This window comes from Aythya fuligula, chromosome 17 (genome assembly GCF_009819795.1).
Source record: "Aythya fuligula isolate bAytFul2 chromosome 17, bAytFul2.pri, whole genome shotgun sequence".
Taxonomy (NCBI): Eukaryota; Metazoa; Chordata; class Aves; order Anseriformes; family Anatidae; genus Aythya; species Aythya fuligula.
The window spans coordinates 3,741,810-3,754,034 of record NC_045575.1 but is presented as its reverse complement, the minus strand read 5'-3'; the positions used below and the strand labels follow the sequence as shown (position 1 = coordinate 3,754,034).

Here is a 12,225-nt window from a genome sequence, read left to right as displayed (position 1 = left end):
GCTCAGAGCAAAAGCTTCTCCTGCCAGGTGCCCTGCATCCAGCAGCTGCCAGGAGTGGATGCTTGACGACTGCAAATAACCCCGTGGAGCAAACGCATCCCCTCGTGTGCCCCTGCAGCAGCTGTGGGAAGCCACGGGTGGGCACGAAGGGTCCTGAGCCCCACGTGCCAGAATTCGGAAATAAGAGCAGTTTGTACGATGCTGTACATCAGCTATTTAATCCGTCTGGATTCCCTTGGCTGGGGAATTAAGGTCCCAAGGCCAGAGCAGGCTGCCCCTTGCTCCTGGCGTTCCCATCCCTCCTGCTGCCTGGCACCGGCTGGCCTGGCAGCCTGCGTCCCTCTGCTCCCGCAGCAGCTCCCGGTGCCGGGGCTGATATTTGATCTCGGATTAGTCAGCCAGTGTGCAGGAGGCAGATCTTGAATATATGCTCTGTGCTCTGAAGCCATCTGTCATCACTTGCTTTCAAATCCCCTCTGAGCACGTCCGCGGAAGGAAGGCGACTTTACCTGGGGCTGGGAGAGCCGGCACCGGGCGCACCAGGAGCGCCAGCAGTCAGGGCCCTGATCCCACCCATGGGCACATCCCGGCAGCTGTAGGGGGGATTTTAGGGGCTGGTGGCCCTCAGACAGCTTGGTACAGAGCAGAGGCATCTCCAGGGTGGGGTGGGAAAAGAGCGTGCCGAATCTCAAACGCCAGCACGGGTGGGTTTTGCTCCCCAGGGCTCCTTGTGGGCATCAGCCCTGGGAGTCGGTGGGGTTGGGCTGAGCAGGGGGGTGTCAGCCAGGAGCAGGGCTCTGACAGCACCGCCCTGCATCCCCTCCAATGGGCAGGGGGGGACATCATCCCCCGGTGTCTGTTCCCACTCAGCACCGAGCAGGCAGTGATGGCAGAGCAACGTTAATCAGCAGCGACATCCTCAAGGACATCCAGCTCCGAGTATTTCGAAGGGGAGTCGGGGAGGGCAGGTGCTTGTGAACCACGTTCCTGTGTGCCCCTGGGGAAACAGAGGTTTCTGCTCATGCGAGTTTGTGTGAGGAGCCTATTTTTGTTGGAGAGCCCAATGGCAGGCATCGCTCCCCCACCTGCCCTGCCTCGGTGGGATGCCTCGCAGCTCGCAGTGCTGGGCCTGGAGAGCAAAACCCAGTGCTTGCCAGCCCTGCCCCACACCTGTGGGATGGCAACAAGCCGGGTAGCTTGCTCCAAAACACACAGCAAAGAACACAGCTGCTGCTTTAGAGGCCCAGGGTCGTGGCTGCCCTAAGGTGAGGACCACGGCACCGACACCAGCACCCAGCCAGAGCCGGGCTGGCCCCAGCACCTCGCCCCTTTCAGCCTGGTGCCTGCCGTCCCCGTGCTGCCCTCACCCCCACCTCTTCCCAGCAGCCTTCCCCGGCTCACGTACCTTCTTACCGCTCGCCGTTATTGTCCTCATCAATAATTAAGCTGCAGGTTTCTCGCTGCTGGCTGTGTCAGGAAGCGGAGGCCGGGCGCGCTCTCCTCCGCTCGGCTCCCCCGGCGGAACAGAGTGTTCCTGTGTGCGAGCGCGCCTGCTTGCTTAATTGCTTGTGACACTGTTAAATATGGATCTTGGTGGCTTTCCAAGGGCACCCCGGCAGAAGTGCTGTACAAAGGAACCATTACCAGGATAATCGGAGAAGACAGCCCCAGCAGAGCGGAGAAAGTGAGGGAGGATGCCCTGCCCAAAGGACATGTCATATACGAGGGGAAGAAGGGCCACGTGCTGTCCTACGACGGTAAGTCGGAACCCGCTGCCTCTCGGGCAGGTGCCGCGGTGCTCGGGTGTCGGGAGGTATTTGGGGCAAGGCTGGCCACGTGCGGTGGGATGACCTCGCAGGTTCACTTCCAGCGTGGGTTCTCTCCCCCCTTGCAGCTGGGTTTCCCTTTGTCCCGTGCCATCATCTCACCTCGGAGGCGGTGCTGCTGGCACACAGGGACGCAGGGCGGGATGCCCGTGGGACATGCCACACCAGGAGAGGGTCCCCAGGGTCTTGGGCCAAGGTGGAGCCCAAAGAACCTACAAGATGGAGGCAAATCAGATAGTTTGCCATAAATATTTATCATGATATCGGGCTTTCTATTCATGGGCATCATGCAGCTTTCCAGGCATGGAAACTGCAACCTCTTGGGGGCTGTAGCACTGTGCCTCAGTTTCCCCATGGCACAGGGGAGCTTGTGGCTCCCTGATCATCATGAGCCTGGTGTGGGGCACTTGGTGTGTCCTTCCTGTGTGGCCTGGGTGGCACGCAGCCCCGACCTGCATGGGGCTAAGGAAGAAGCAGCAGTGTGGGTGTGAGCACGTTCAGCTGGCTGCGATGGAAGTGACCTCGCTCACAGAGCCGTCTGCGTGCAGGGTTGTGGCTGGGGCTCCTGTGCCTCCGGCTGCTGGCATCTTGTCCCGTGTCTCAGGAAGGACGGCGCTGGTGCAGTGTGGCACGGATTGAACTGCATTAAAAATCGGGAATGAGTCAGCCCCTGGCTCCTCCAGCTCCAGCACGGGACAGAGTCTGGGTGCCTTATTTGTCACCAGGACCACGTTACGTTATCCTGTGAGTTCTCTAAAGCACCCATAGCCATTGGATGGGGCAAGGCCAGTCCCTCACCCAGCAAGGAGCCTGTCTGGGTGATGCATTCGCCTGTTCCCAGCTGCCCAGAGGTGCAGAGCCGTGAAGGACCGGCCCGGAGACACTTGTTAACCAACGTTACCCCCAGCCAGCCGGAGAGCAGTGCAGCAGCAGGACTGCCAAAGCAAACGTGGGCAGGTGGCTGCAAGGAGCCTGAGGACCGGGCTGCTCTCAGGAGGCTCTGGGAAGACCCAAAAGCTGTGCTGCAGCCTGCACCCCTGCTGTACGGGAACGCTGCCTCGGTACATGCCAAAGCTGCCTCGCTGCGTTAGCGGCATCAGCACGCAGCCACCAGCTGTTCCTCCCGCCTCTGCGCCTGCTCAGCAGATAGCAGCGCTGGCCATAAAAGCCTGACTGCAAGCCCCGGTGGCTTCCATTAGAGATAAGCAGATGTTCATCTCCAGTGAAGCTGGAAACGACTCCTCCGTGCTCGCCTCTCGCTCTGCGCCGGGCCAGGCACGGCAGGGCTGCAGCTGCCCCTGGCGCGGTGCCTGGCTCCTCCTCGCCCGGGGCTGGCATCGGGAAGAGCCGAGCTACGGGCACCGCAACCCCGCAGCCCCTCGTCCTCCGGGGCCTCTCATCCCTGAGGGCTCGGTGTAAAAACAGCCAGATGCTGGAGTCCTGGCACGCCGACAGCCATCCAGCAGGGATGCGTCACCTCTCCTCTGAGTCAAACTTACGGAGACGAGCAAAGCGCAGAGCCTGATGCTGGTGGCACTCGCCTCCTTCAGCAGGTATCGCTGCCATCGGCTGCTGTGCTCGCACGCCTGCGGGCTGCATCCCACCCCCGGGGGCAGAGGGGGTCCGGGAGCAGCCCTGCGGGGCCAGGAGCTGGTTGCACCACTGGTGAAACAGCATTTGGTGACACAAATTTGGGTCATGCCATGGGGAAGGCTCGCGAGGTGCCACCTCCCTGCGGGGACCTGTGGGGACAGGGCTCTGCCTCCTGCTCCCCTCGTGGCTGCCGCCTCGTCCCGCACCCGCCCGTGTTTGCTGTCAACTCTCGCCCAGATAAGAAGTGTCACCGCAGGAGACTTGTGTCTGCGCGCCCTTTGGGACACTTGGCAGGACTGGTCCCAGCGAGGACGCAGGAAGTGTTTCGGGACTTGTTTGTGCAACGAGCTATTTTAATCTCCTCTGCCCGGGTTTGGAGTCGAACGAGGCTGGGCACAAACGTGGTGCCACCAGGGCGGGGATGGGGGAGGCTGCCTGGTGGCGAGGGCCGCCCCGGCCCCTGGGTCCCGAGCCATGCACCAAGAGGGGATCCCACACAGGGCAGAGCTGGGACCCAAAGTTGGTCCCATTGCATGCACTGCCCTGTGCCTCCCATAGCCAGCGTGGCCAGAATAGGAGGTCGCAGCCCTCTTGGGGACAGGTGTGGGTCTGCAGAGCCACAAGCAGGTGATCCTTTAGGTGCTGGGAGCATCAACGAGACCTTTGAGGCTGGGTCGAGGACATCGCGCCCTCCCAGTTTCTGCTTTGGACTTGGCTGCTGCAAAAGGGGAGCTGAGCTCCCTGACGCCCAGCCATCGCCTCTCATCCTACCCCTTGTGGGGGACACGGAGGAGGAATTAATTCCTTCCCCTTCACAGCAGCCTTTTCCATGCTCGATAGCATTTATCACATCCTGAGTAATCTCGTCTGCTCCTGCAGCCCAGCCAGCCCCGCTGCCTCTCCTTCCCCCCTGCAGCCTGGCAAGGCTTCAGAGCCTGAAGCCAAAGAGTTAAAAGGGGAAAAGAAAAAAAAAAAAAAAAAAAAGGAAAATGAAATTGTTGGTGATTATGAATTTTGGCAAGCAGAAAAAAAAATTGCAAATTCTTTAGTGTCATGAGGGTGCTTAAAATAAAAGAGCTGTAATGAGACGAGATCCTGTAGCATGTGCGAGCTGAATTGTGCTAGATTGGTTATTCTCATTCCGCATATGATTGCTGAGGGCTTCTGCAAGGCAAGGGACGTGTTTTTGGAGTGATTTGCTTTCTGTTTAGTCTCTCTCCTCCCTTGTGCCCTCCCCCTGCTCCCCCGCAGCACAAAGGGTGCCCGGGGCCGTGTTCCCTTCCGCACAGGGACTTCTGCAACAGATGTGCCTTGATGACAGGGTGTGGGAGCGTCGCCCCTCGTCTGCCGCAAGGTGCTTGGCTCCTTTCTGAGCGTCACCCCCGGATTTTTCCCCTTGAATGACATCGAAGTGAAGGCTCAGAGCCCAATCCACCTCTCGCTTCCCTGCACGCAGCCCCAAACCCTTTCTGGATCGAGTGGATGCTGATGGCGGAAAGCACCAGTGGGTGTGAAGTTGTGATAATCCCATTTTATTAATGACTGGCTTTTCAAAGGGCAACTTTTATTCCCAATTGTCCGCGATGGAATTAACGTTTTTAACTTCTCCTCCGTTTTCCTAATTGTATAACCACATTCTCTGCCCATGAAGAGGAGGATCGGGGCACCGGCAATCCTTGGCAGGCGCGGCCAGGCCAGAGATAATGGGCAGAGGCGTTCCTCTCCCCGAGCCAACATCCTCTCGCTCAGTGCTCGTTACATAAACACGAGGCATTCAGCTGGATCACAACCGGCCTGTGAGATTCACAGCTCGCTGCACCCGATGGAGGAAATTGGGCTCAGCGGATGGGTTCGGTGGGGCGGGCGCGGAGGCAAGGCAGCGGCTTTCCAGGTCACCGGCGGGCTGTGCTGGCAAACCCAGCGCTCGGGGATGGCGTGATGCTGCCCACCGCAGGGAGACGAGGGCTCAAGCTCCACTTTGCAGAAAAATCTGGTCCGAGTTTGGATGAGGACGTGGTCTGTGGCCTGCAGTCACACCAGTGCTTGCTCCATCGCTCCGGCGCGGACCCGTGGGACTTCTCGCCGTCTCTCGTGTGCGCTCATTGCTGCTTCAAAGGATTTCTCTGCTTTGCCTCTCCCCTCTTGCCTGTTTTTCTCACCCAGGGAGTGTCTCAGCAAATATTAAGACTGGACAAGATCCCAAACAGTAGGTGTCTAATAAAAATCAAAACAACAACAACAAAAAAAAAAAACCCTCCCCAGCACTGCAGGGCTGAGTTCAGTGGAACTGCAGCTGCTGACACCAGGGCTGTGCCGGCTCCGAGCTGTCCCGCTGCCTACGTCTGGCCCACGCAGGGCGGGAGGGAGCGGGACACGACAGGGCGGCTGCTCCTACCCAGGCAGGAGGCACAGATCTGGAATCTGAGCAGGCAGGGAGGGGAGAAGACACCAGCTGAATTTCTTGGAAGCCAACCTCATGCGACGTTTCTTGCGGTGCCGAGCGGTGGCCGGTGCTCAGATGAGATCTGACCTTTTGGTAGCACAGACAGACAGTAGTAAACACCCTCCTGCATTAATGCCAGCTTTCTGTGCTCCTCATGTTGCTTCTTGGTGTTCCTCTCCCCAGGTGGGGTGGCTGCCTCTCAGTGTCCCAAAGAAGACAGCAGGAGCTCAGGAGCTTCGCATGAGACCACGGGAACCAAGCGGACCTACGACATGATGGAGGGGAGGATCAGCCGGGGCTTGTCAGCCCGCGATCCGCTGTCTGCCAGCATTGAAGGTGGGTCTGGGGGAAACCTTTTACCCATGTTATGTCAGCAGTGACCTGCAGAGACCCCATCTGGTGTCCTGTCTACACGATGCGCCTTCCCACACCTGTGTTTTGGCAGTGGTTAGTTGGGATCCCATGGCACGTCCCAGCAGGACAGCATCTGACAGGCATGGTAGGAGTAGGGACACAGGCTGGCCTCTGCTTTTGGCTTCTGCCCTGGTAAACCAGTTCCAGGACTACAAAAAAGGAAGCACGTTTAAAAAAGAGAAATCAAGTCATTTAGAAACTGTTGGTATTTTTTTTCTCCCCGGAGCCCTGGTAACACCGTCACTGTGCGTTCTTTTTTAAATGAACTTCTGTGTCACAACCCAGCTTTCCCCCTTGGATCTCTCCTAGGTCTCATGGGTCGAGCGATCCCTCCAGACCGACACAGTCCCCATAACCTAAAGGAGCAGCACCACATCCGCGGCTCAATTACACAAGGTAATGCCTGCAGGCAGGACAAGGCCGTGGCCAGAAGTAACACGGGGAAGGGTCTCACACGCATGGCACCTTGTCCTTAGCGTCAGGTTAGAGCAGGAGGAACACAAGATGGACACGTTGGGGTCCAGCTGCAGATCTGCTCTGTGCTCAGACAAGCTGTTAGTCTTGCTCAGCTTCCACCACCCTAAGCTCTCACCGAGTCAGGGGTAAAAATCCCAGTGACTCGCGTGAGGGCAGGCTGAAAGTAGTGCAAAACAGGTCCAGAAACTGATGGTAATGGGAGGGGGTCCTGTTGGGTTAACGATGTAGTTGCACGCGTGCTCAGCCCTTGAGTTACATGCATTAACTGGAGGCCCCTGGTGCTGAGCATCCCCACGGGGACTGGGAGCCCAGTGCGTGGCTGGGGACTCACCCTCTGCTTTGTCTGCCCGGGGGCTGCAGGAATACCTCGGTCCTACGTGGAGGCCCATGAGGACTACCTCAGAAGAGAAGCCAAACAGCTCAAGAGGGAAAACACTCCGCCACGGGACTTATCTGACAGCTACAAGGTCAGGTCTCACGAGGGCCTTACTCCCCTGAAAATGAAGCCAGCCCACGAAGGGCTGGTGGCCACGGTGAAAGAAGCGGGAAGGTCAATCCATGAGATTCCCCGGGAGGAGCTGAGGCGGACCCCAGACATCTCCCTGACGAGGCCTCTGAAGGAAGGCTCCATCACGCAGGTATGGGCTCGCTCCTACCCAGCCTGTTGCCCTTGCAGGCTCTGCTCCCAACAGGAGAGAAGAGAGTTGCAAACTCTTTGGGGTTGCAAACTCTTTGGGGTTGCAAACTGCTCAGTATTTAGGCTCTGTTTGGGTATGGGTTCCCCTTTTCCATCCTCAAGCAGATAAATACAAAACCTCCGTGCTCCCTGACATGTGAGGAAGGCAGTGCTCTGTCCACGCACACTGGAGTAGCCTCATTTGGCTCACGTTCAAGGCCAGAGGCGACTCGGTGCCCTCGGCAGCTGTGACTGGGTGTGCATAGCCTCGGTCTCCTCGCTTTATGGGCAAGAGTCAACCCAGCGAGGCCAGTATTTCGGATGAAGCATTGCATGCTGTCTCCTGTCGGGCTGCAAATATTTGGAGGGTTCCCATGGCACCTCGCAGGCCTACCTCATTTCGCAGCGTGTGTAGGAGCGAGGCGTGATGGGCACAGCCAGCCCTCGGCAGTGACTCATCTTTGTCTTGTTGTAGCACAACACGACACGCAGAGCGGGCACCCCACCCTGCCCGTTTCGGTGCTGTTCCCTCCGCTGTGCTGATGGCTGCTGCCATTTCACCACATAAACTGGTGTCACTGGTGTACCGACCCACTGAACTGGGAAGCACAAGCCCCGTTGAAGCTGGGTGGGGTGGAGTCGCTGCATCCCCTCCTGCTCTGTGCCCCTTTGACCTCTCGCCTGCCTTGTGTCTGTCTGCAGGGTACCCCGCTGAAGTACGACAGCGGCTCTTCTTCGTCGAGTACCAAAAAGCACGACGTGCGGTCCATCATCGGCAGTCCCGGGAGGACTTTTCACTCTGTCCACTCTCTGGACGTCATACAAGACGCGAGGAACCTGGAGAGAGCTTACGAAGAGAGCCTGAAAAACAGGCCGAGCCCAGTGACAAACTCGGGCGGATCGATCGCCAGAGGGGCCCCCGTGATTGTGCCTGAGCCGGGAAAACCCCACCAAAGTGCCCTCGCCTACGAGGACCACCAGGCAGGGCACAGCACGGCGTTCAGCAGCCACTTGCACAGAGGGTCTCCGGTCTCCACGAGGGAATCCACGCCACGGCAGCATGAAGGTACTTGTCAGCCTTTTACTGGATGCTGAGGTTTGCAGCAAGGTGCACGGGAAGTGGCTGCTGACCCCACCTGTTCCCTGCAGGTGCCTGTCCAACCTGCTCTCCTGTTCTCCCCAGCTGGGGCTGACTCACGGGAGCTGGGGCATGCCTGCGCTGGGGTAGCTGAAAGGAGACTTTGGTGAAGCTGATGCTGTTTAGAAAGTGTCTTCCCTGTCCTGGAGTTGTCCCTGAGCACCCCTGTTTCTGAAGGAAATCACTTTGTTATTTTTAAAGGAAATAACAGAACTCGGTGCGCTAGGCAGGGGGATTTTCATCCTTTCACCGATCTGGTGTTTGTTTGCCTGCCTTGTGTGTTTATCCATCACCTTGGCACCCAAGCACCTCACCGCCAGGTACACATAATCCTCCTGAGCTGGTAGATCCGGGCAGTTTGGCTGGCTGCTGGGGTCTGCTGCCTCCCCAGCCTGTTCGGGGGGGGGTCTGCCTGCTCCCCTTGGTTCCAGTCATTGCCGGGGCTCCCAGGGGCCAAACACATGCTCAGATCTGGTGAGATCCACTCAGATCTAGAGCCCAAAAAGTCCTCTGGCGTTATGGCACCCCCGTGGGCAGTGCAGAACCCAGTCCCTAGGACACCTTGTCATCTCTCCTGTTAGCTACAGGGAGCTGCAGCAGCCCGGGGCACCGCTCTCCTCCAGCTCTGCAGCAGCGTTCTCGGGAGGTTCGCATCTCCCACCTGCAAACCCTTGTCCTACACCAAGAGTCTCATGATTTGGGGGCGTGCGGCACAAGGCACTGCAGGCTGCCAAAAAACAGGGCCAGGACACGGCTCCCCCAGGAGGACCGTGAGATGGGGCTGCAGAGGGCAGAGCTCTCCAAAAACCCACCGGCATCGCTCATGGCCAGCTGGGCACACTGGGAAGTCTCCATGGTCAGCAAATCCCATTGCTGCAGCCTTTTCTAGCTGTTTTTCTAGCTAGGTCAGTGCTGCTGGGGAAGCCTTCAGCTGCTTTGCGGCGCTCTGAGATTTGCACATATGGTGAGGATGGCGCGGGGGAGGCAGCACCCAGGCTGTGGGGAGGGATCCCAAGGGGAAAATCAGCGTTCCTGTAAAGCGCCAGCAGCAAAGTAGGTTTCTGCCCGTCTGGAGATCACGGGGTTTGGGAACGCAGGAGATCTGCAGGAGTGGGGCCCTACAAGGAGAAGTCGTAGATCGGAGCTGGAGTGCAACTTCCCACGCCAGCTAGATTTTCCTCCTGCCCTTGCAGGAGGTTTGATTTATTCGTGGCCACACCAAGACACTGAGGTTTGTGAGAGGGGCAGGCGTGGCGGTGCGCCCAGCCTGTGCTGTAGCTGTGGTTATTTCCAAGTCCCCACCAGCGGGGCTGGATCCAGCACACGGAGTCGGGCAGGGATGGCTCAGTGCTCTCCAAGCCAGGGCTCGGACAGACATCACAGTCCAGGTCCCTGCCCCTCTGCAGGGACAGGGCTTTTGTGCATGTGTTTGGCTGATGGGGAGGGGCAGGCTGGCTCCGTCTCTTTCTGAATGGCTCTGGGCTCGTTTCTGTGCAATTTGGTGCAAGAGGAGCGTGTTCACGCTGCTTTGGGGTGGCTCTGTCAGCTGCTGTCCCCAGCCTGTTAGGAACACCATGAAATGGTGCCCTTTGTCCCAGGTGGGGCGAGAAGTGCCACCAATGCCCAGTGCAGGTTGGAAGAGCCGAGGGAAGGCCCTGACATTGATCCAACCTCCCTCCGGGTGTTGGGAAAGAGCTGACAGCTCCAGAGGGCAGCTGGTGCTTGAACCCTCTGAACCACGTTTCATCATCATGGCCAGGAGTTTCTGGGGTCCCCAGCTCTGCCCGGCAGCCCTAACCTCTTCCTTGCTGGTGTGCCAAGGAGCACGGCAGCCAGGCTCCATCACAGGGTGCTGGTGCAGGGCAGGATGAGCCTGCAGGCTGCACGGTGTGCGTGTAGTGGGATGGATGAATAGGAAAGTGCTGGCGTCCTCCTTGTGCAAATGCTGCACGGACAGCCATGCCCAGGGGACATACACAGCCCTGCCAATAGCACAGGGCTGCCCCGGGTCTTGCATGACCCCATTCTTGGTGCTGTTGTAGCAAAGATGGGTTAGCCCAGCGTGTTGCACCTTGTACCCGTGCCCTGTCCCACTCCTCTGCTCGTGGAAGGTGAGAGCAGGGTGTCAAAGGGAGAGGTCCGGATGGGCTCGGTTGGGCACAGGCAGTGGAAGGTGGGAGCCCCTTTCCATTTCTCATGGGGCACACACGGGAGGGTTTAGGACGGGCTTCTCCTCCTGGCTGTGGCTCGGTGTAATGCATCCTGGCAATGCAGCGAGGAGGGAAGGGTCCCTTGAGTTCAGGAGCCGTGGGCGTCCCTTGAGGAAACGCTTGGCAGGGGGTACCCCGCGGGGACGTGGCTTGGCCGTGGTGCTCAGTCTCTGACTCATTTCCTTCTGCTCGCTGCAGGGAGCATCACTGCTGGGAAGCCGGTGTCCCAGGACCGAAAGATCACCCCCACGTCAAGAGAGCTCACCAATTCCAAGTCGCCACACGCCCCCGTGCCCGACCACCACCACCCCATCTCCCCGTATGAGCACTTGCTCCGTGGCGTGAGCGGGGTCGACCTGTACCGAGGACACATCCCGCTGGCTTTCGATCCCGCCGCCATCCCAAGGGGAATCCAACTGGAAGCAGGTACCTTCAGCGGGGGGCACGGTTGCTTTGGGATCGTTTTTTCCTCATCGTGCTCCAAAACCTGAGGTTGCACCAGGCCAAAGCACGGCCTGCTGCCTCCCAAAAACCCATGAGTGGGGAAAACCGCTTCATTTCTCCCTCCTCTTCTCTCCCAGCTGCTGCTTACTACCTGCCGAGGCACCTGGCCCCCAGCCCCACGTACCCCCACCTCTACCCCCCGTACCTCATCCGGGGGTACCCGGACACGGCCGCCATGGAGAACCGCCAGACCATCATCAACGACTACATCACGTCCCAGCAGATGCACCACAACGCCGCGGCCACGGCCATGGCGCAGCGGGCGGACATGCTGCGCGGCTTGTCGCCCCGGGAGCCCTCGCTCGCCCTCAACTATGCAGCAGGTCCTTGTGAATCCATCCTGGGGGTTTCGGGGGGGGGGGGGGTCCCACCTTTTGGGAGCTGTGGCTGGGGTCAAGCAGCAGTGACTCGGTGTCACCCTGACGGCCCTCTCACTGCTCTCTTCCCAGGAATCATCGACCTGTCCCAAGTGCCGCACCTGCCTGTCCTCGTGCCCCCCACCCCCGGCACCTCCGCCACCTCCATGGACCGCATCACCTACATCCCCGGCCCCCCCCAGACCTTCAGCAGCCGACACAGCAGCTCCCCGCTCTCCCCAGGTAATGCTGCAGCTTGCTTTTCCCATTGGGTAGGACTCCCTTAAACAATTCGGGGCCGTGAGCTCAGTGTGCTGGGGCAGAGCCCAAATCCATTCCCGCTCGGGGACAAGCGCTCCATCTCCCTCACACCAGCTCCTCTGATTCTGCTTGTTGTGAGCTCCGTTGCTTTTCCTCCTTTTCCCTCAAAGTGGCAGCTAGCAAACAGCTTTGTGGAAGGTCACATCCTGGAGACGGCGCCAGGACAGCTATTGCGTGATCTGCCCGGGCTTTGTCGTGCTGGTCACCCCGGGCTGTCCTGCTCCAGGTGACCTTGGATGGAGCCGTTCGTTATCTGCTCTGCAGACA

The 12,225-nt window shown here is 59.1% G+C and overlaps 1 protein-coding gene across 14 annotated transcripts in view; it reads left to right on the top strand.

Annotated features, from left to right (window-relative positions):
- Positions 1-12,225, top strand: part of NCOR2 (nuclear receptor corepressor 2) — a 222,326-nt gene that overhangs the window by 196,570 nt on the left and 13,531 nt on the right. For all 14 annotated transcript variants that reach the window (XM_032198747.1, XM_032198746.1, XM_032198739.1 and 11 more), the window contains exons 28-35: positions 1,607-1,757; positions 6,046-6,198; positions 6,586-6,672; positions 7,114-7,391; positions 8,132-8,495; positions 10,976-11,203; positions 11,359-11,604; positions 11,731-11,880. In XM_032198747.1, the coding sequence (XP_032054638.1) occupies positions 1,607-1,757; positions 6,046-6,198; positions 6,586-6,672; positions 7,114-7,391; positions 8,132-8,495; positions 10,976-11,203; positions 11,359-11,604; positions 11,731-11,880 (1,657 nt within the window). The remainder of the gene's footprint in view (positions 1-1,606; positions 1,758-6,045; positions 6,199-6,585; positions 6,673-7,113; positions 7,392-8,131; positions 8,496-10,975; positions 11,204-11,358; positions 11,605-11,730; positions 11,881-12,225) is intronic.